We start from the raw sequence: 24,136 nt of genomic DNA, 5'->3' as shown, positions 1-24,136 counted from the left end.
GGACCCTGCCTCACATCCGTCTGTTGCAGCACCTGGCCTAGGGGCCAGCACGTGGCCCAGGGCCACACTGGCTGTACTCTCACCGGCCAGGAGACGCAGGGGCGCTGGGTGTACCCCAACTCAGGGCGCCTCTCGGCCTCGTTCCATGGAACTGAGCACGAGCATGGGGGGCGCGCAGGGGTGGCGTGGCGCATGTACGGATGTTGACACACCTGCACCTGCCCTGGTACGCTGCCACGGTTAGCACAGGCGCGTGGGGTGGGCCTGGACCCAGAAGCTCCACGTGGCCACTAGGTTAGATCTGAGCTCAACTGGAGAACCCAGCTGAGGAACAGCTGAGGCCTCACCGATCCTGTCCCCACCTGCCAAGGTGCCAGGGCACGGCTGAAGGCACGGCCCCGTGAGGGGACGGCAAGTTGCAGGTGACACCAAAGCCGTAAACCTGGGATGCTCGCTAAGCCAGGAAAAGGAACGTTTTGTTTGGCCCTAAGTTAGTGTCCATTTTTGAAAGCCTCCACGTACAAGTGCCTGTTTCCACACCGACCGGCGCTGAGGCCGCCCCACGTGCACACGCGGCCTCCTCCCTGGCTTCCGCCTCCGGCCCTGGTGCCGAAGGTCAGGTCCGTCTCTCACTGCGCTTAAGCTCTCCGTCTCCATCTGGACCAAGGGCAGTGCCGCCCTTGCTGCCCAGCTGCCGGCCCGCCTCGCGCGTCCGCAGCCACGCCGCTGCCCACCCCCCAGCACTGCCCCACCACCCACCTCGGCCCAGGCCCGACGTGGCGCCGGTGATGACCACCACGGCGTTCCGGACGCAGGCTCTCGTGCGCAGCCACCGCAGCAGCTTGAAGAGGCTGCAGACGCCCACGCAGCCCAGCAGCAGGGGCAGGATGGCCGTGGAGGTGACGAAGTCCATGACCCTCGCCCTCAGCAGACTCCTTCTGGAAGACAAACCAGATAAATTAGTGACAAGGTGGGAGGACGCCAGGGACTCACCAATCCTCCTCCCCCAAGTCTGACACAGACCCCAGATCTCTCGTGCGGACCTCAGCTCTGAGCCCGTCAGTGTCTCCCCAGGCCCTGCGCCCCGTGTGGACCGTTCAGCGTGGTGGAACCAGTTTCCTCTCTGCACGGACACGAGCGGGTGGCAGGGCGCAGACGCACGTCGCCCAGGCAGCTGAGGACCAGCTCCTGAAGTGCGTCAAGGAGGCCCCAAGTCTCCTGCAGCAATCTGTTTTGAGGAACTTAATATCACCCACTATCATTTTCAATTCCTGGTATTTGTGAAACTAGAGAGGTTTTTCTAAAAACATTTTTTAAAAGGAAAAAGGAGCCATACCCATCGATTCTTACACTCCTCCCTGGACAGTCTCCTCCACGGCCACGGGCCTCTGGATGCCTGGGGGACTCATGGCAGGGCAAGCAGCCCTCTGCCAAGCGGGCGCAGACTCAGGCTGTGGAGTGGAGGCCCTGCTGCACTGTGGCCTGTGCCCACCAAGTGCCACTGGCGAGCTGCGTCAGCCTGACCAATCAGGAGCCCACGGGAGCGTGGTGAGCGCTACCACGCGGGGTCCATGCTTAGGAAACACCCGTTCCTTCTACAGCTGCCCCTCCCTTCCTCATTCCCACCCCCCACGCCCCGGGCCCAGAGCAGCAGCCAAGAGGGGAGACACGGGGTTAAAGGAACGCTGAGGAGGAGCTACGGGGGAGCAGCACCACGCATGCCGCCTTGAGATGCCCCCCCGGCCCTCCAGGACTATGATGTTAGAAGCACATCAGCTTCCAGGGGAGGAAGGGGCTGGGAGTAAGCGCACAGCTCCCGCGAACAAGCCTGCAGCCTTCAATCATTCATCACACTGCGGTGACTGCGTAAAGCCCTCGCCCACCTCCCAAGCCCTCAACTCCGCATATTTAAAAACATATCTCTGCTCCCTTCCCAAGACAGCACCCACTCTGTGGATACCATGAAGCCAAGAACACACAGGTCCCAGCACGGATCCGCCTGTGCCCTGAGCTGCTTTGACTCTGAAGTCCAGGTTTGGGAGGGGCCGTCCCGATCTAAGCTAAAAGGTTCTGCTCCAGTTTGATCAACTAAGCTAGTTCAGTATTTAGCTTAAGTTTTCACCTCCCTTTCCAAATACACCCAAATTCTTGATCACTATAAAAAATTAACATCCTTAGACGAACATCTGCAAAAATGACGCTTTCCTATCAACCTCCACTTAATCTACTTCTGAAAGACGCCGGCTACTGTCTGCTAAGTGGACACATTTCCCTCTTACCCTACACGGTGCCAAGCCCGCACGTGGATGCCCTGGCAATCCAAGTGGATTCTGAAGTGCCGAGCTCTTTACCCGGGCACTACTGGCACCAACCCCTGCCCTCAACTGGACGTTCAGGCAGGGCCGAGTCCCAGGGGAGAGATGAGGACCCAAAGATCCTTTGTTTGGGGACTCCCCTGGTGGTCCAGTGGTTAAGAGTCTGCCTTCCAAAGCAGGGGACGCGAGTTCGATCCCTGGTCATGGAACTAAGATCCCACACGCCGTGAGGCAACTAAGCCTGCGCTCTAGAGCCCGTGCACCACAACTAGAGAGCCCATGTGCCACAACTACTGAGCCCACGCACCCTGAAGCCTGTGTACTACAACTAGAGAGAAGCCCACGTGCCGCAAGGAAGATCCCGCATGCCGCATCTAAGACCCGACGCAGACAAATTAATTAATTAATTTAAAAAACAAAAACAAAAACAGAGACCCTTTGTTTGGCACCTGGTTTAGAGCAGGCAGGAGCACGTCCGCCATTCCGTGGGTCTGTGGGTGCTGCCTAGGGGTCTTCACAGGGCACAGCCCCTGAAGACGGCAGGCTGCGGGATACATTTCAGCCCAGCGGGACGGCTGTGCGGGAAGAGCTTTATCCCCAGGGCAATCCCAGATCCTTATACCACGTAGGTCCCAAGGTGGACCACCCTGCTTGGCTCAAATCACCCGGGGCCCAGACAATGCCCAGGAAGCCCAGGGAGGTGGGGACACTGCTCAGGAAAGGACAACCGGCTCAGCCTCTGGGTCTGTGGGTGGACACAGGCCCATGGAGCCCACAGCCCTGTGGAGCCTGCCTGTCTCAGACCCATAACCTGGGGCTGAGCCAGAACTTCACTGAAGGCTACAAGGGGTCAAGCCCCAATACGCAGCCCTGTTGCCTCTAAAAATTCAGAGGTTTCAGAGACCACGTGGAAAACACCAACTAATGGCAGTGGCAGCACAGGGGTTGCAAAGATGAGCCCTTGCCTCCTGGCCGGGTTCACATCCTGGCTCAGCTACTCACCAGCCTGGGTTAGGGCCGCAACACTGAGGCCTCGGCACCTCTGTCTGTAAAACAGGTTCGCTGGACTTCCCTGGTGGCGCAGTGGTTAAGAATCCGCCTGCCAGCGCAGGGGACATGGATTTGAGCCCTGGTCTGGGAAGATCCCACATGCCGCAGAGCAACTAAGCCCGTGTGCCACAACTACTGAGCCTGCGCTTTAGAGTCCGAGAGCCACAACTACTGAGCCCACGTGCCACAACTACTGAAGCCTGTGTGCCTAGAGCCTGTGTTCCGCAACAAGAGAAGCCACTGTAATGAGAAGCCTGCGCACTGCAACGAAGAGTAGCCCCCACTCACTGCAACTAGAGAATGCCTGCTCACAGCAACGAAGACCCAACACAATCAAAAATAAATGAAAAAAAAAAACAAAAACAGGTTTGTTGTGGTCTGATGAATTAACACATACAAGTGTGTGTGCAGTCCCTGGCTCAGGGTAAGAGCTCAGTAAACACGGCTGGCACCAGCATCATCACGACCCATCACTAACTGAAAGCCAGCAATCGGATTTCCAAGGTTGTCTGAAAGGGGCCCTGGTTTATGACATAAAGCAAACTCATTAAACATACAGTTCATTATAATTTAATTTTTATGGCTTCATAAGCCCTCTGGTTTAATTAAATGAACAACTAGGAAGAAAGAGACCCCAACTTTGTCAGGAATCAGAATCCCATATCCCAAGTTTTGTAACAGAAGATGTGGCCAAACATGGGAATTCCCTGACGGTCCAGTGGTTAGGACTCCGTGCTCTCAGTGCCAAGGGCCCAGGTTCGATCCCTAGTTGGGAAACTAAAATCCCACAAGCCGCACGGCATGGCCAAGAAAAAGAAAGAAAGAAAGAAAAGGAAATGTGACCAAAGAAAACCTAAAGTCAGCAGAAAGAAGGAGATAATAAAGACCAGAGAAGAAATAAATAAAATAGATTAAAAAAAAAAAGAAAAAAAAATCAATAAAACCCAGAGCTGGTTCTTTGAAAGGGTAAACAAAAATTAACACACCAATGTCTGGGCTCCCTAAGAAGGAAAGAGAGAAGACCCAAATAAACAAAATACGAAATGAAAGAGGAGAAATCACAACTGATACCACAGAAATACAAAAAAACCATGAGAGAATACTATGAACAATTATATGCCAATAAATTTGACAACCTAGAAGAAATGGACAACTTTCTAGAAACATACAGCCCACCAAAAGTGAATCAAGAAGAAATAGATAACTTGAACAGACCAATCACTAGAAGTGAAATAAAATCTGTAAAAACAAACAAACAAACAAACAAAACTCCCTACAAACAAAGTCCAGGGCCAGGTGGCTTCACAGGCAAATTCTACCAAACATACAAGGAAGAACTTATACTGATCCTGCTCAAACTATTCCAAAAGATTGAAGAGGAAGAAACACTCCCAAAGACATTCTATAAAGCCACAAGCACCCTGATACCAAAACCAGACAAAGATACTATCAAAAAAGAAAATTATAGGCCAATATCTTTGATGAATATAGATGCAAAAATCCTCAAGAAGATATTAGCAAACCGAATCCAACAGCACATAAAAAAGATCATACACCAGGACCAAGGTGGATTCATCCCAGGGTCACAAGGATGGTTCAACATACGCAAATCAATCAATGTGATACACCACATCAACAACAAAAGAAGACAAAAACCACAGGATCATCTCAACAGATGCAGAAAAAGCATTTGATAAAATTCCAGATCCATTCATGACAAAAACTCTTTTACCAAAGTGGGTACAGAGGGAACATATCTCAACATAATAAAAGTTATTTATGACAAACCCACAGCCAATATAAGACTCAATGGTGAAAAGCTGAAAGCCTTCTCGCTAAAATCTGAAACAAGACAAGGATGCCCACTCTCACCACTTCTCTTCAACGTAGTATTGGAAGTCCTAGCCACAGCAATCAGACAAGAAAAATAAATAAAAGGGACTCCCCTGGTGGTCCAGTGGCTACGACTCCATGCTCCCAACGCAGGGGGCCTGGGTTCGATCCCTGGTCAGGGAACTAGATTCTGCATGCCGCAACTAAGAGTTCGCATGCCGTAACTAAAGATCCCACATGCCTCAACGAAGATCCTGCATGCCACAACTAAGACCCAGTGCAGTCAAAATAAATAAATACATTTTTTATTAAAAAAAAAAAAGAAATAAAAGGTATTCAAATTGGTAGGGAAGAGGGTCTTCCCTGGTGGCACAGTGGATAAGACTCTGTGCTCCCAACACAGGGGGCCTGGGTTTGATCCCTGGCCAGGGAACTAGATCCCACACGCATGCCGCAACTAAGAGTTCGCATGTCACAACTAAGGAGCCTGCAAGCCACAACTAAGAAGTCTGCCTGCTGCAACTAAGACCGGGTGCAACCAAATAAATAAATATTTTTTTAAAAAAACTGGTAGGGAAGAGGTAAAACTGTCATTATATGCAAATGACATGATACTATATATATTGGGCTGGCCAAAAAGTTCATTCGGGTTTTTCATGTTATGGGAAAACCCGAACGAACTTTTTGGCCAACCCAATAGAAATCCCTAAAGACTCCACACAAAAAATACTAGAACTGATAAACAAATTCAGCAAGGTAGCAGGATACAAGATTAATGTACAGAAATTGGTTGCATTGGGACTTCCCTGGTGGCGCAGTGGTTAAGAATCCTCCTGCCAATGTAGGGGACACGGGTTCGAGCCCTGGTCTGGGAAGGTCCCACATGCCGTGGAGCAACTAAGGCCGTGCGCCACAACTACTGAGCCTGCGCTCTAGAGCCCGCGAGCCACAACTACCGAGCCCATGTGCCACAACTACTGAAGCCCGTGCACCTAGAGCCCGTGCTCCACAACAAGAGAAGCCACCACAATGAGAAGCCCACTCATTGCAACGAAGAGTAGCCCCCGCTCACCACAGCTAGAGAAAGCCTGTGGCAGCAACGAAGACCCAGCGCAGCCAAAAATAATTAATTAATTAATTAATTAATTTAAAAAAAAAAAGAAAAAGAAATTGGTTGCATTGTTTTACACCATCAATGAGATAACAGAAAGGGAATGTAAACAAACAATCCCTTTTAAAATCCCATCGAAACAAAAATAATAATAAAATACTTAGGAATAAACCTCACCAAGGAGGTGAAAGACTTACATGCTGAGAACTACAAAACATTAGTAAAGGAAACTGAAGATGATTTAAAGAAATGGAAAGACATGCTATGCTCTTTGACTGGAAGAATGAATACTGTTAAAATGGCCATACTACCCAAAGCAATATACATACTTAATGCTTTTCTTATCAAATTACCCATGACATTTTTCACAGAACTAAAACAAATAATCCTAAAACTTATATGGACCCATAAAAGACACAGAATTGCCAAAGCAACCCTGAAGAAAAAGAACCAAGCAGTAGGCATAACCCTCCCAGACTTCAGACAATGCTACAAAGCTACAGTAATCAGAACAGTGTGGTACTGGCATAAAAACAGACATATGGATCAGTGGAACATAATCGAGAGCCCAGAAATAAACCCACAGACCTATGGACAATTAATCTTTGACAAAGGAGGCAACAACATACAATAAGGAAAAAAACCGTCTCTTCAGCAAGTGGTGTCGGAAAAGTTGGACAGCCTCATGTAAATCAATGAAGTTAGAACACACCCTCACACCATACACAAAAATAAACTCGAAATGGCTATAAAGACTTAAATATAAGACATGACACCATACAACTCCTAGAAGGGAACATAAGCAAAACATTCTCTGACACAAATTGTACCGTTTTCTTAGGTCAGTATCCCAAAGCAATTGAAATAAAAGCAAAAATAAACAAATGGGATCTAATCAAGCTTATAAGCTTTTGCACAGCAAAGGAAACCATAAACAAAATGAAAAGACTGGGAGAAAATATCTGCAAATGATGTGACCAACAAGGGCTTAATTTCCAAAATATACAAACAGCTCATACAATTCAGTAACAAAAAAACCAACAACCCAATCGAAAAATGGGCAGAAGACCTAAATAGACATTTCTCCAAAGACATATAGATGGCCAACAGGCACATGGAAAGATGCTCATCATTGCTAATTATTAGAGAAATGCAAATGAAAACTACAATGAGGTACCAGCTCACTCTGGTCAGAATGGCCATCATTAAAAAGTATACAAATAATAAATATTGGAGAGGGTGTGGAGAAAAGGGAACCCTCTTACACTGTTGGTGGGAATGTAAATTGGCAGCCACTACAAAAAACAGTATGGGGGTTTCTCAAAAAACTAAAAATAGAGCTACCATATGATCCAGCAATCTCACTCCTAGGCATATACCCAGACAAAGCTATAATTTGAAAAGATACGTGCACTCCTATGTTCACGGCAGCACTATTTACAATAGCCAGGACGTGGAAACAACCTAAATGTCCATCGATGGATGAATGGATGAAGAAGATGTGGTATACACACACACACAAACACACACACACACACAAACAGTGGAATGTTACTCAGCCATAAAAAAGAATGAAATAATGTCATTTGCAGCAACATGGACGGACCTAGAGATTATCATACTAAGTGAAGTAAGTCAGAAAGAGAAAAACAAATACCCTTATGATATCACTTATATGTAGAACCTAAAATACGACACAAATGAACATATCTACGAAACAGACTCACAGATATAGAGAACAGACTTGTGGTTGCCAAGAGGGAGGAAGGGTAGGGGAGGGAAGGAGTGGGAGTTTGTGATTAGCAGATGCAAGCTAGTATATATAGGATGGATAAATAACAAGTCCTACTGTATGGCACAGGGAACTACGTTCAATATCCTTTGATAAACCATAATGGAAAAGAATATGAAAAACAATACGTGTATCTATAACTGAGTCACTTTGCTGTACAGCACAAGTTAACACAACATTGTAAACCAACTACAATTCAATAAACTTAAAAAAAATAAAAAAGAAACAAACAAACAAACAAAATGCGGCCAACAGAGCAAAGAGAGAGCAGACAAGGGCCACAATGTCCTGTCCACCCCTTTCTCATACCCAGGGGAGGAAGAGGATGAAGATAAACCCACCCAGCAAGGCGCCCCACTGAGACAATCACAGCTCCATGCACCTGTTCAAAGCCCAAGCTGGCAACCCTTGACATGAAGAAAAGAGAGAAACCACACACCGTCTTGTACATGTCTGGTATTCCTTGAGCACCTGACCCAACATCGTAAGCCAGCCTTGGTCTCCTGGCCCCAGGGACCATTCTGCCCGAGGCAAATACGGCACCAGGTTAAGGGGGTCCATCCTCAGCCCACTTTCTGTAAGAAGAGTGCATCTGCATTCAGTCTGGCAAATTCTCACAGAATCAGAACGTAAACTACAAACCAGTGCAGCTTTGCCCAGTAACTCAGGATGATGGTGGGAAAAGACACCCCAGAGCAAGCCACTAATTTTAGAGTCAGGTTCAACTTCAGCATAACTCCCCTGACCAGGTGAAGCTGCTAATATAGACAATCTCAACTCTTTCTGGGAGTTTTTCAAATTCTTAAAGATCTCCCACCTGTCATTCTGTTCTGCAGTACACGTGGCCACACCGATGGGCCCTGCGTCTCCCAGACTCTCAGAGGTAGCTGTGCCAACGCCTTCCTGTCTCACCCTCCGCAGTTATGACGGCTAAGAGAGCTAGACAAAGAAGTAACTCAGACCCACTGACTTGCTGTGGTGTCTGGGGGCCTGCTCTGAGCAAAAGAGACAGCTCCCAAGTGGAAGAGAGGAACTAAGTCTTGGCTGGCCACATTTCCAGATCAGGAAATAAATCTCCTATGTAAAGCAAGGTCAAAAGGGGCCTGTTTTTTTTTGCAAATGGCATATAACATGCTTATAAATTTTGCATTTTATACCAAAATGCTTCTTAAAACTGCTAGTTTCAGATATAACTGGAAGACAAGACTGGTGGTAAAAAAAGGGAGTGGGAAAAAAATCTTGCTCACGATTCCCAGCATTTGGAGATGAGCTTATAGCACAGAGGGACAGTCAGACCAGCAGTGCTGTGAGCCAGAGCCAAAAGCAGGACAGGCACGTGGAGAGAGGGGAGGCAGGCTCCGCCCACCCGCACCAGCCACGCCCACTCACCCCCACACAGGAAGTGACCAGAGAGAGGAAGTCACGAGCCCAGGTGTCTGCTTGTGTTTTCTCGCAGCACACACAACGGAGCTCCAGACCTCAGTCAAAAGAGTGTGAAGGTGGAAAAGCCCCTTCACAGGTGCCTGTTACTTGGGCCAGGCGGCCGGAAAGTTTGTGGGTCTGCACTACTCTCCTACTTTCTACTGAGGCTTTCGTAACCTCAAACTAGAAACAAGACCGTCACCGAGAAACCAACTCGGAGCAGGCACGTCACCTCTTATGCCATCTGTTCCATTCTCCACCCTTTAGCCAAAATTCTACATTGCATTTCACAGATGGAATCTGTTCCTAAGATTCCTTTCTTCTCTCAGTTACAAAAATAAAATAAATTGAACCGTCAATAAAAACAAGTTGTTAGAATCTACTCAGAAACCACACATAGAAATTAAACCATTAAGAGCTATATCTGAAAACCAAAGGAGGGGATCTGAAAACCCTCCAAAGTGAAAAATGATAATGAGGGACTTCCCTGGTGGTGCAGTGGTTAAGAATCTGCCTGCCAATGCAGGGGACACGGGTTCGATCCCTGGTCCAGGAAGATCCCATGTGCCGCGGAGCAACTAAGCCTGTGCGCCACAACTAATGAGCATGCGCTCTAGAGCCCACAAGCCACAACTACTGAGCCTGTGTGCCACAACTACTGAAGCCTACGCCCCTAGAGCCCATGCTCCGCAACAAGACAAGCCACCGCAATGAGAAGCACGCGCACCGCAACCAAGAGTAGCCCCCACTCGCCGCAACTAGAGAAAGCCCGCGCACAGCAACGAAGACCCAGTGCAGCCAAAGATAAAATTAATTAATTAATTTATTTATTAATTTTTAAAAATGATAATGAGTTCAGGTCTGGAAGGATTAGTCATGAAATAAGTTGCCATGTTATGCACGAGAAAATCAGGCTAAAGGGCAGAGAGGGGTTCCAACTGGACGGCAGGACACCGAGGCCACAGGGCAAGGAAGGGCTTGGCAGCAAAAGCAGTCAGGCTCAGTCCCCACAGCCCACATCCACTCTTGTGTGTTAGCGCTGACAGCCAGCTGTTCTATTAAAGGTGACGTAAGCTACAGGTCACGCTTATGACCCATATCTGAAAATACGTATCTAATTTCAGAAAGTAAAAGCAGAGTAAAGCCACTCTTTCTTGGTCTCAAGCGTATGAGAAGCAGCAGCTAAGGCCGTCTCTGACTGAAAAGAAAAGATAGCATCCTACCTCAGACAGCAGATACTTCACCAGCGGCAGTTTCCAGCACCCATGTCTACTCTAGTCTTTTACCCCAGGGCAGAGTAACTTGGACCAGAGGCCAGGGGATACCTTCAGGTGAGCAGGCCCTCCCTGGAGTGCTGGAACGAGCCATGAACGAGTGGCCTATGGGGTGTACTTTGGGATGCCAGCCTTAGGGCCCCCAGTTTAAAGGAGTGCAGGCTGGCATTAGTGAAGACAGAACCAAGAGGAAGGCCTGCGAGTACTTCAGACCGGGTCCTGAGCACCCAGTCCTGGAGAAGCGAGCACTGCTCTCCAGTAAGATGCTGGGCCCCCGCTGCACAACACGCCCAGCCTGGGAGGGTGGGATGAGAGGTGCTGAGACCAGACCCTGCAGCGCGGGCTCCTGACACGACGACAGGGCGCTGGAGGCTAGCCGTTTATTATGGGCCAAAGCCTTTGTTCAGTTTTTAAAAACAACACTTATGATAGCTACCTAGACACCTTGTCACAAAAAACAATTTTGGTTTCTTTTTTTTTTTTTTTTTTTTTTTTAGGTTATTATTTATTATTGGCTGTGTTGGGTCTTTGTTGCTGCACACAGGCTTTCTCTAGTTGTGGCGAGCGGGGGCTACTCTTCATTGTGGTGCACGGGCTTCTCGTTGCAGTGGCTTCTCTTGTTGCGGAACACGGGCTCTAGGCACGCGGGCTTCAGTAGTTGTGGCTCGCGGGCTCTAGAGCTCAGGCTCAGTAGTTGTGGTGCAAGGGCTTAGTTGCTCCGCAGCATGTGGGATCTTCCCGGACCCGGGCTCAAACCCGTGTCCCCTGCATTGGCAGGTGGACTCTCAACCACTGCGCCACCAGGCAAGTCCCACAATTTTGGTTTCTAATGTGCTTTATAAAATGAATTTAGTGTTACTGGAAGATGCCTGAGTGATCTTGCCCTCTTTCCCAGAGCACACAAGAGGCCCAGACCCCTCGACAGAAACCACACAAGGCGCTCACTGTGGGTGTAAAGCAGAAAAAGCACCAAGCTGACACTGGGGAGCAGGGTTCAAGTTCACCCTGTCATGTCCCTGCTGTGTGACGCAAGCAGGTTTATTCTCTGCAACTAAATGTCCTAACTTCAAAATGGGGGTGATTATTCCAATGAGAAACCACATGGGAAGCACTCTGTAAATGCTAAGGTCCTGCCGACTCATAAGCTAACTGAAAAAAAGCAATAACGCATTTCCAGAGAGGATTTCAGGCAGGAACTGAGCAAAGGCGGCCCAGGCAGGCAGCTGGGTTTTTTTGGCTGCACCATGCGGCATGTGGGATCTTAGTTTCCTGACCAGGGATCAAACCTGCGTCCCCTTCATTGGAAGCATGGAGTCTTAACCACTGGACCACCAGGTAAGTCCCCAGACAGGCAGCTTTAATGGCGTTTCGTAAAAAGACCAAGCTCCCTACTTTACATCCACACCTCACATGCCGAGCGTCCTCTCAGCTCCAGGATGGCTCTCGCTCACCTGTTCACCTAAGGCACACGAGGTGCCACTCACACCGGGTGCTGGCGGGGCCGGGGTTGCAGGGCGATGGACCAAGGAGACGTGGGTTCTGACCTCATGAAGCTCACCGCCTAGACAGACAGAGTGGCGATAAACAAAGAAACACAAAAATTAAACGACTGGAATTGTGATAAGATGGCCTGTCTAGAGGACGAGCCTCACCTGAAGCTTTGATTCCAAGTCAAAACCACCCAAGCTGGTGTGCTGGCCACATGGCACACAACCAGCCCAGGGCAGCCCTAGCTAGTGACTCCTCCGTTTTAGGAGAGAACACTTTCTAACCCATTCCATGAGACCAGCATTACCCTGATACCAAGAAAAAACACTGTAAGAAAACTACAGAACAATATCCCTTTTGAAGAGTGACACCAAACTCCTCAACAAAAAAAACTAACAAACTGAATTTAGCAGCATAGTAAAAGGATTATACATCCTGACCACGTGGGATTTGTTCCTGGAATGCAAGGATCCTACAACATATGAAGATGATCAACAATATGCCACATCAACTGAAGGAAAAAACCACACAATCAACTCAATTGACGCAGAAAAAGCATTTGATAAAATTTAACACCCTTTCATGACAAAAGCACTCAACAAATAGGAATACAAGGAAACTACTCAACACAGTAAGAGCCATACATTAATAACCTACATCAAACATCAGACTCAATGGTAAAAGACTGAAAGCTTTTCCTCCAAGATCAGGAACAAAGCAAGGATGCCAACTTTCACCACCTCTATTCAACATAGTACTGAAAATTCTAGCCAGAGCAATCAGGAAGGAAAAGAAATAATAGGCATCTAAATTGGAAAGGAAGAAGTAAAATTATCTGTTTGCAGGTGATATGATCTTGTATGTAGGAAACCCTAAGGACTCCACAAAAAATGTGTTTAAAATGTGTTAGAATAAATTTATTCAGCAAAGTAGCAGGACACAAAGTCAACACAGAAAAATCAGTTGTATCTCTATACATGCAAAAGCAATTCCATTTACAATAACAACTAAAAGAATTAAATACTTAAGAACTAACTTAACCAAGGAGGTGAAGACTTGTACAATGAAAACTGCAAAATATTGCTGAAAGAAATTAAACAAGACATAAATGAATGGAAATACATCTCATGTTCATGGAGTGGAACACTTATTACTATTAAAATGTCAATACCAATCAAAGCAACCTGCAGATTCAATTCAATCCCTATCAAAATCCCAACAATGCCTTTTGCAGAAAGAGAAAAACTCATCCTAAAATTCACATGGAATCTCAAAGGTCCCTGAATAGTCAAAAGAATCTTGGAAAAGAACAAAGAAGCTGGAAGAACCACTTCCTGATACCAAAACTTACTATAAAGCTAGAGTAATCAAAACAGTGTGGTGTTGGCACAAAGACAGACATAGACCAATGGAATATAGAGCCCAGAAATAAATCTTTGCATATATGGTCAAATAATTTTTGACAGGAATGTCAAAATCATTCAATGGGGAAAAGAGAGTCTTTCAAACAAACGATGCTAAGAAAACTGGATATCCAGTGACTTACCTGGCAGTCCAGTGGTTAAGACTGTGCTTTCACTGCATGGGGCATGGGTTTGATCACTGGTTGGGGAAATAATATCCCACATTCCACATGGCACAGCCAAAAAATAAATAATTTAATTTAATTTAATTTAATTTAAAAAAAAACTGGAGGGGCTTCCCTGGTGGCGCAGTGGTTGAGAGTCTGCCTGCCAATGCAGGGGACACGGGTTCGAGCCCTGGTCTGGGAAGATCCCACATGCCGCGGAGCAACTGGGCCCGTGAGCCACAACTACTGAGCCTGCGCGTCTGGAGCCTGTGCTCCGCAACAAGAGAGGCCGCGATGGTGAGAGGCCCGCGCATCGCGATGAAGAGTGGTCCCCACTCGCCGCAATTAGAGAAAGCCCTCGCACAGAAACGAAGACCCAACACAGCCAAAAATAAATAAATAAATTTAAAAAAAAAACCTGGATATCCACTTGCAAAAGAACAAAATTGGACCCTTATATAAAAATTAACTCAAAATGGATCAAGGATGTAAATGTAAGACCTAAAACATATTTCTTACAAGAAAACATAGGCAAAAGCTTCATGACATTGGATTTGGTGATGATTTCTTGGATAAGACTCTATAAACGCACAGGTAGCAAAAGAAAAACTAGATAAATTGGTTCATGAAAAATTTTAAATGTTGTGCAGTAAAAGACACTATTCACAGAGTAAAAAGATAACCCACAGGGTAGCAGAAAATATTTTCAAATCATATACCTGATAAGGGAGCAATATCTAAAATAGAGAACTTCTAAAATTTAAAACAAAACAAAAACAACCTGATTCAAAAATGGGCAAAGGGGGCTTCCCTGCTGGCACACTGGTTAAGAATCTGCCTGCCAATGCAGGGGACACGGGTTTGAACCCTGGTCCGGGAAGATCCCACATGCCACGGAGCAGCTAAGCCCGTGCGCCACAACTACTGAGCCTGCACTCTAGAGTCTGCGAGCCACAACTACTGAGCCCATGTGCTACAACTACTGAAGCCCGCGCGCCTAGAGCCCGAGCTCCACAACGAAGAGTAGCCCCCGCTCGCCGCAACTAGAGAAAGCCCGCATGCAGCAACGAAGACCCAATAAATTAAAAAAAAAAAAAAAATAGGCAACGGACTTGAACAGACATTTCTCAAAAGAAGACATAAAAACAGCCAATAAGTATATGAAAAGATGCTCAATATCACTAGTCATTAGGGAAATGCAAATAAAAACTATAATGAGATACCACCACACACCCATTAGAATGACTACTATCAAAAAACCAGAAAATGATAAGTGGGAGGATATGGAGAAATTAGAACCCTATGCAGTGCGGGTGAGAATGTAAAACAGTATGGCCACTGAAAAAAAAGTATGGAGGTTCCTCAATAAAATTAAAAATAGAATTATCATATGATCCAGCAATCCCGCTGCTTGGGTATATACTCAAAAGAATTGAATGCAGGGTCTCGAAGAGATATCTGTACACCCATGTTCACAACAGCACTATTCACAATAGATAAAACACAGAAACAACCCAAGCGTCCACCAACCAATGCATGGATAAGCAAAATGTGATATGTACATACAATGAGATATCACTCAGCTTTAAAAAGGAAGGAGACTCTGACACGTGCTACAGTATGGATGAACCTTGAGGACACTATGCTCAGTGAAATAAGCCAGACACAAAAGCAAATACTGTCTGAGTCCACTTACATGAGATACTTGGAGTAGTCAAATTCTTAGAGACAGAAAGCAGAATGGGAGTTGCCAGGGGCTGGGAGCAGAGAGGGAAATGGGGAGTTATTTTTTAATGGGTACAGAATTTCAGTTTTGCAAGATGAAAAGAATTCTGGAGACAGATGGTGGTGATGGTGGCACAACATTATAAATGTATTTAACACTTCTGAACTATACACTTAAAAATGGTTAAGATGGTAAATTCAAATTATGTATATTTTATTACCATAAAAAAATTTTTAAGTGTGTCATTCATAAAGGATTAAACATTAAATGCTGTCTAACTTCAAGTAGGCTCATGGTTGAAATCAGATTATTTTAAAATTCTAACAAATTAGTTTCCTCATGAATTTGGATAAATTATTTGCCTTTGCCCACTGTTCTCTCTCTTAGACAGTTTATTTAGGATGATGGTTCACTCTGAGCTCCAAGGCTTTTTTTTTATTATTAATTTATTTATTAACTTATTTGGCTGTGCCAGGTCTTAGTTTCAGCATTCGGGATCTTCGTTACGGCATTCGGGATCTTTAATGGAGGCATGCAAACTCTTAGTTGTGGCATGTGGGATCTAGTTCCTGACCAGGGATCGAACCCAGGCCCCCTGCACTGGGAGTGCGGAGTCCTAGCCACTGGACCACCAGGGAAGTCCCCCAAGTTATTTTTGGAACTGGAAAACATAATTGTGAAATTTAACTAGGAAATGCCCTTTACTCTGAGGCAGTTTTTAATAATGCTTCCACTTAAAACTTAGAGTGTCCTGACTTTAATGCCAGAAAACACATGGAAAGGAATCTCACGTTCTGGAGGACTAAAGGAGGAGGGAAGCATAATAACCTGAGAGGGTTTTCCAGAGCCAACTTCTAAGCTTTCATTTAAAAATAGCCTAGCCGGTGACCTATCACTTTTTCCCAGCACCCCACCAAATAGCTCCCTAAGGACACGGCCACGGCGCCTCAGGACATGTCCACAGTAAGCCATCAAACAATTTGTTTATTTCACCAAACACTGTTGGCAGATTTACTTTTCCCCATACATATTCCCCTCCTTACTTCTCTCTCAGAGCCTTTTCAGAATTGAAAAAAAATTACTTGGCAAATTCCAGAGCCCATATTAAAAGAAGAAAAATACCTTAAATCGAAAACATATTTTGTACATTCACCATGTTTATTGCTAGGGTATGTAACAGCATAAAGGCTTTTTTTTTTTTCTATTTTCTAAGTGCTTTTATTATAATGGGTATTGAATTTTTTGACAGGCTTTTCGGCATCTAGAGAAATAATCATATCATTGTTCCTAATACTTAATAATGCTGTATAAGATACTAATCAATTTCCCAATATTGAACCAACCTTGCATTCATGGAATACATCCCACTTGCTCATTTTATTTTCTTTGAAACAAAAGGAAAAAAAACACTCAAGGAGAATTAGGCAGTTACCTAAAAAAGGACTGCTCATAAGCCATTTCCCATAAATGAAATAGAAATCTTTTAGCAAACAAGTGAGTTTTTAAAGAATGGCTTTGACTTTTACATTATGGTAAATTAATGGGCAAAGAACAGTCTTTTCAATAAATGATGCTGAAACAACTGGATATCCACAAACTAAAGAATAAAGTTGGAACCTTACAGAACACAATATATAAAAATTAACTCAAAATGATCAAAGACCTAAATGTAAGAGCTAAAATTATAAAATACTTTAAAGAATATTTAAGTGTAAATCTTCATGATCTTGGATTAAGCAATGATTTCTTAGCTATGACACTACAGCAAAAGCAACAAAAGAAAAAAATAAATTGAACATCAAAATTTAAAACTTCTGTGCTTCAAAGAAAACTATCAAAAAAGTGAAGACAACCAACAGAATGGGAGAAAATATTTGCATATCATGTATCTCATAAGGGTCAAGTGTCCAGAATATAAAAAGAACTCTTGCAACACAAGAATAAAAGATAACCCAGATAAAAAATGAGCTGTTTCTTCTCTAAACTTTCTTTTCCAAAGAAGATATACTAGGTGAAAAACTGAAAGCATTTCCTCTAAGATCAGGAACAAGACAAGGATGTCCACTCTCACCACTACTATTCAACATAGTTTTGGAAGTCCTAGCCACGGCAATCAGAGAAGAAAAAGAAATAAAAGGAATACAAATTGGAAAAGAAGAAGTAGAACTGTCACTGTTTGCAGATGACATGATACTATACATAGAGAATCCTAAAGATGCCACCAGAAAACTACTAGAGCTAATCAATGAATTTGGTAAAGTTGCAGGATACAAAATTAATGCACAGAAATCTCTTGCATTCCTGTACACTAATGATGAAAAAAGGCTGATTACAGCAAACAAGTTCAAACTACTGGTAAGCAATGTTCAATCACTTCAGCTGCCATCAGCGGTCTCTCCCTCCAGTAAGCAGTTTAGTGGCCAAGTCTCAGGTTACTGTGAACTTAAGCAGATGGAAGGGATAGCTCAGGTAGAATCTAAAAGAGAGTTTGTTGAATTTCCTACCTCGGTGAGTGGAAAGCAGCTTCCAAGCTAAATTTACATGCCATTCAATCTCAATTTCCATCCCCACATTTATGACCTTCCAGAATAGATTAGTGGAGAGTTCATTTCTGCATTAAAATCCTAACTTTATCTACCAAATATCTCATATATGAAGAACTGGTGTTAAAAACAAGAAAATATGCTCAAAGTGGAGTCACCGATGCTGAGCCCCACATCACCAAACTTCACTTATTTAGTTTCAGCCTCTCCCAGAAATGGAATCTTAAACCAGGGAATCAGGAATCGCCTGGTCAGCACAGTGAGGTCATATGCCTGGCGGACCCCTGCATCCCTTAAAGGGGGGTGACCTCGCCACAACCAACCCGCTTTTTCCCAGGTAGAGCTTCCTGTTCCCGCTCCTTCTGCCTGTAAAAGTCTTTCACTTTGTACAGCTCCTCGGAGCTCCTCTCTGTCTGCTAGATGGGAGGCTGCCCGATTCATGACTCAAAGAAAGCCAGTAAAATCTTTAAAACGTACCAGTTAGGGACTTCCCTGGTGGCACAGTGGTTAAGACTCCGCCTGCCAGTGCAGGGGACACGGGTTCAAGCCCTGGTCCGCGAAGATCCCACATGCTGCGGAGCAACTAAGCCCGTGTGCCACAACTACTGAGCCTGCGTGCCACAACTACTGAAGCCCGCACGCCCTAGAGCCCATGCTATGCAACAAGAGAAGCCACCGCAATGAGAAGCCCGTGCACCACAATGAAGAGTAGCCCCCGCTCACCGCAACCAGAGAAAGCCCACGCGCAGCAACGAAGACCCAACACAGCCAAAAATATATATATTAATTAATTAATTTTAAAAAAATTTACTCAGTTGAATTTTATGTTTTTAACAATGGGTAGGAGTGAGAAATGACATTATTGACATTAAAGAGGACAAGTCCTGGAAGGGTTAACTACCAGAGACAAGAGTTCTGGCTGGAAACCAGCAGGATCTGGATCTATATTTTTCTTTAAATCAATGTACAAGAAATTATGGGCTAGATTTGACCACCTGCAGGCATCCTAGATATGCACAACTACATGGAACTCACTTAAAGATCATCTCCAGAACAATTCCCATACTGAGAGAGCTCCAGTCCAACATTTTACTGCACTGTTTAAGTAAGTTTTTTAAACTGACTTTTCCCTGTTGCAAAAAGGGAAAGAGATTTTTCTCTCCTTTTTCTTAGAGCATTTCTTTGAAAAACCTAGAGTTTGTAAATCCTTCCTCTGCCCCTTTGGTATGTAAGCAAACCTTTTTAAAGGCTAAATAAGCTAGCTCCAGCCACAAGTAAAACCCAAGAGTTTTTTTCTGAAGGGCCTGGGAGCCATCTCTCTTAAGGTAACATCATGGGAGTTCAGCCTAGGCACCTCGACTACCTGCTCACAGAAATTAAGGATGTTTTATTGTTCTTTCAGAGAAAGGCAACTGACTAGCACAGACGGCCACCCCAATCACCAGGTAAATTTAGGATGAAAACACATACAGCAAATGGTGTTGTCTAGTCTTTTTACAAGAGGACAAATTACCGTTAATCTTGAGATTACGTATGTAATGCGCTGTAAATGGTGGGTTTTTTTTTTTTTTCTGTTTTTGTAGTCTCATTTGCAGATTACCTGTGTTGTATCCCACTTTCGGTTAATGCTTGAATAACAGAATTCTTTTCTTTCCGCATTTGTGGAGAGCATTTCCTAGGTTGGCAGAAGATTTTATTTTTACCTTTCCCCAACATAAATGTGGAGAAATTCTACTCTCATTGGACCACCTCACAGGTCCCACCTTGACAGCTCCCTCAGTAAGGAAAGGTGGGGACTTGCCTGGCGGTCCAGTGGTTAATACTCCACGCTTCACGGGTTCGATCCCTGGTCAGGGAACTAAAATCCTACATGCCCCACAGCACAGCCCCCCCCCAAAAAAAAAATGGGAAAGGTGTTCTTCTCTGACAAGAGCTTTAGAGACTCAGCCATTCCGGTCATGTGAGTGCCAGACCCTCCTACATCCCTGCCTTTGTGACACCCCACCTGGATCATTTCAAAGACGTCTTACTCAAAACTGAACTCATGTCCTTCCTCTGAGTTCCGATCTCAGATACACAGGCCAGAAAATGAATCAGCCCTGAACCTCCCTCTTCCATCTTACCCCAGAGTGAACCTATTACCAAGTCCCACTGATCCTACCTTTTAAATAGCCCTCACACCCATCGACTTCCGCCTCCGCCGAGGGAGAAGCCAGAGTGATCTTTCACAAACACACACTGCTGGTTCTACTCCCTGACTGAGACTCTTCAGTGGCCTCCCACCATCCTTAGGAGAAGCTCCAGATACTTGGCATGACCTGTGAGGCCTGCATGGTCCGACCCCTGCCTACCTCTCCAACCCCATCTCCCTGACTCGCTCCCCCTCCCTCTCCGTCCTCCAGCCCCAGCTGGGAGCTTAAGCTCCAGGAGGACACAGACCATGCCTATTTGCTCGCGCTATGTCCCTAGCACAGGGCCTAGCACGTAGCAGATGGTAAACAAACACACCTGAAGAATAATATTGGTAAAGCAACTGTAGCATCTTAAATGGAAAGCAAATAAAACATGAATTAAATTAGTAACTATCCTTACACGTTTGTATCCTAGGTAGCTAACACAGGACTTGGACCATTGCAAAAATTGTTAAATAATTTCGCAAAGCAGAGACAAATAGGGTGAAATACAATACTGGCACTCCTGTCTATTCAGCTTTGCCACGCAAGTAACCAACACTGAGCAAGTGTCACACTGAGGTCTATGCCCCTTCGCACATCCGTCCCCACCCAGGGAAACCAGAGACCTAACCATGTCTGAAGAAGGAGGCCAGGAGTTGGAACACAGACACGGTTTGTGTAGTTGATTATATGTCCTGGGAAGCAAATAAACCCTGGGGCGCAGCACTGCTCGGATGGGATCCAACCTGTGTCCGCTTCTGCCTTGGAAGCACTCTCCAGTGCCGGCCACGTGGGTCGCTCGGAAACTACCAGACACAGCCCCTCCGACCCTCGAGGCCTCACGTGCGTCCCTCCTTCTCTTCACTCTTCTCTTTGCCCTATTTAGCTCCAACTCAGTCCTTAAGGTCTCAGCTCAATACTATCGCCTCAGGAAAGGCGAACCTGTCCCTCCTCACCCCGCCTGCTGCCACTGACCCCATTATATATTCTTACAGCGCCCTCTACTGTCTCCTATGGCGGGTACCATGACCACAGCCAATATTTAGTTGGTCATTTTCTATTTTCTGTGTGTCTCCCTTGCTAGACTCATTGCTTATGAGTTGCTACTTCAACTCAAGTTGCTACCTGAAGACAGGGGCTGTGTCTGCTTTGGCCATCAGTGTATCCCCAACACCTAGCACCTGCTGGTACAGACCAGCTGTTCAATAAATATCTCTGAAGTGAAGGAATGAATGAAATACATAGACAAGCACTAGCTTTTGGAGTGACATGGAATTGGCTCTGCCCTTACTAGTTCAGTGCTAAATTTCTTCCCATCTCTGAGTCCATTTCTTCCACTATAAATGAAGACAGGACTTCCCTGGTGGCGCAGTGGTTGAGAATCCACCTGACAACGCAGGGGACACGGGTTCGAGCCCTGGTCCGGGAAGATCCCACATGCCGCGGAGCAACTAAGCCCGTGCGCCACAACTACTGAGCCTGCGCTCTAGAGCCCGTGAGCCACAACTACTGAGCCTGCGTACTGCAACTACTGAAGCCCGCGCACCTACAGTCCGTGCTCCGCAACAAGAGAAGCCACCGCCATGAGAAGCCCGCGCACAATGAAGAGTAGTCCCCTCTGGACACAACTAGAGAAAGCCCACGCACAGCAACGAAGACCCAACGCAGCCAAAAATAAATAAATAAACTTTTAAAAAATATTTTAAAAAAATAAATTCTTGAGCAAGGACCTCTTCAGAAGCAACCCCTGTACTAGAATGAGTTTGTTTTATACAGAAGCCTAGTTTTAAAAGCCTGCTTCCCTCACTTATTTGCTGTGGGTGCTCTCAGCAACCAAAACTGGGCTGGAGAATATGGTGATACCACTCACTATACTCTCTCGTGCTGAGGAATAAGAGATGTCTACAACAGTCATTTTGGTGGGTGCTCAAAAAAGTTAGTTCCCTGCCTATCCTTAAGAATTAGATCACTTTTGCTAATTCTATCCCTGTATCACCAAGTTGAGGATCCCTTTTTCTATCTGCCACTTTTCTAGAAACTGACTTCCTCTGTTTTCCCCACACACAGGTTGGAAGACGTGAAAAGCACTTCCTGGTAATTCCATTAAGAGAAGCAAGTATTATGTTCACTAAACACGTGTATAGGAAGATCAAAAATTATTTCGTTAACTATTTCGTAACAAAAGTAACTCGTCAATTCTCAAATCACCATAGCAATGGAAACTGAAAAGAGGGTTGTACGGGTACCATTTGTTGAGCACCTATTCTGTGCCAAACGCTAGCTCAGTACCACCCATGCGCAATCTCACCACGCTTCTCGACAACCTCATTGGGCGGGGGGGGGGGGGCGTTTTATTCCCAAAGTTACAGTTGAGGACACTGGTCCAAGCCGCACAGCTTGGGAACAGCAGAGCAAGGGCAGGAGGAGCAAGACATGCCGTGGCAACCCCGCGGGTACGCAGCAGGCAGCACCCCGCCCTGCCTCCGAACAAAGGTACCTGCTGCGCTAACTCTGCACCGGCCAGGTGCCGCCAGTCTCGCCCGCGCACGGCGCGGAATCGGGGAAATCGGGTCCGCCGCCTGCCTACACCCACTTGCAGCCGCGCAAACCGAGGTTCAAAGCTCAGCGAAGGCGCGGCTCCCCATCCAGAAAACGCTGAGCCCGGACTCCGGCGCGGGCGCCCCTCCGGGTCCGCGGCCTCCGCTCGGCTTCCACACCACTTCTCTCCCCTCAGCGGGCGAGACGAGCTCGAGCCGGGACCTGCCGCGCGCCTCAGCTCGGGGCGGGGCCTCACGCCCCTAGCCACCGAGGCTCCCCCGCCCGCCGCCCTACCTGCTCGCTGCGGAGGCCATGGCGAATCAACCCCCTCCTCCCGCCTCTCCGGTGACGTATTTTTCCCTCGCCCAGCCGTGAGGCTGCGCATGCGCGCTGGGCGGGCGCCCCTCAAGGCGCAGGTAGGAGGGGCTGGATGCGGAGGTCTGAATTGCGTCCTCCGGCCTAAGTGCCCTCCCTCCATCTTCCAGAGGGAAATTCGGAAGGTCACGGTTTGAGTTCCGTGCACTCTTGGGGAAGAGGGCAGGGACACAGAGTTGAAGAAGGTGTGCTGCGAAGTGTAAAGCCTTAGTAAGTAAAGCGGAGTGATACTGGCCCAAGGATAAATAAAAAGATCAATGCAAAAGAAGAGAGAAGCCAGAAACAGACCCACGGGTATGTAGTCACACGTCTTCTCCCCACAAAAGAGCCACTGTAATGAAATAGAAGAGTTATTTTGAAGGAAAAGTGCTCGATCAATTGAATGTCCTTGGCGGGGTTGGGGGACGAACCGTAACCCCTACTTAACGCAAAAAAATCAATCCAAGATAGGTTGTAGACCTAAATGTGAAAGACACGACTCTGGAAAATAACAGCCAACAGCAGAATATCGGGGTTTTTTAGTTTTGTTTTGTTTGGCTGCGTCGCGCGGTTTTGGGGATCTTGGTTCCGGGACCAGGGATCCAGCCCTGCCAGAGGAGTGAAAGCGCCGAGTCCTAACCACTGGACCCCCAGGGAAGTCCCAAACAGCAGAATATCGTGACCGTGGGAGAGGAAAATACTTTTTAGCAGGACATTAAAAAGTACCGACCCTAAAGGGAAATGCTGATAAATTGGTCATCGTTAACTTTAAGACGTGGAAAGACACCATCAAGAGAGCAAAAGGCAAGCAATAGAGTGGAGAAGATACTTGCAATACGTATATCTGAAGATGACTTTTATTTAGAATATGTAAGTAATTCTTGCAAATAAATTTTGTAAAGACGTCAAGTGGTAAAAGAGGAAGCATGGAAAGAGGATGTGGAGA

The 24,136-nt window shown here is 46.1% G+C and overlaps 1 protein-coding gene across 16 annotated transcripts in view; it reads right to left on the bottom strand.

Moving 5' to 3' along the window:
* Window positions 1-23,249, bottom strand: part of DHRS7B (dehydrogenase/reductase 7B) — a 42,533-nt gene extending 19,284 nt beyond the window's left edge. For 2 of the 16 annotated variants that reach the window (XM_082374533.1, XM_082374534.1), the window contains exons 1-4: window positions 23,131-23,249; window positions 12,249-12,358; window positions 8,541-8,676; window positions 760-938 (exon numbers count right to left, since the gene is read on the bottom strand). In XM_082374533.1, the coding sequence (XP_082230659.1) occupies window positions 760-938; window positions 8,541-8,662 (301 nt within the window). In that variant the 5' untranslated portion in view covers window positions 8,663-8,676; window positions 12,249-12,358; window positions 23,131-23,249. The other 14 variants (XM_082374539.1, XM_082374541.1, XM_082374537.1 and 11 more) reach the window with 13 other exon arrangements.
* Between the last annotated feature and the right edge of the window lie 887 nt (window positions 23,250-24,136).

Source organism: Balaenoptera borealis, assembly GCF_965194805.1.
Source record: "Balaenoptera borealis genome assembly, chromosome: 20".
NCBI lineage: Eukaryota > Metazoa > Chordata > Mammalia > Artiodactyla > Balaenopteridae > Balaenoptera > Balaenoptera borealis.
This window is presented reverse-complemented; position numbering and strand designations above follow the sequence as displayed.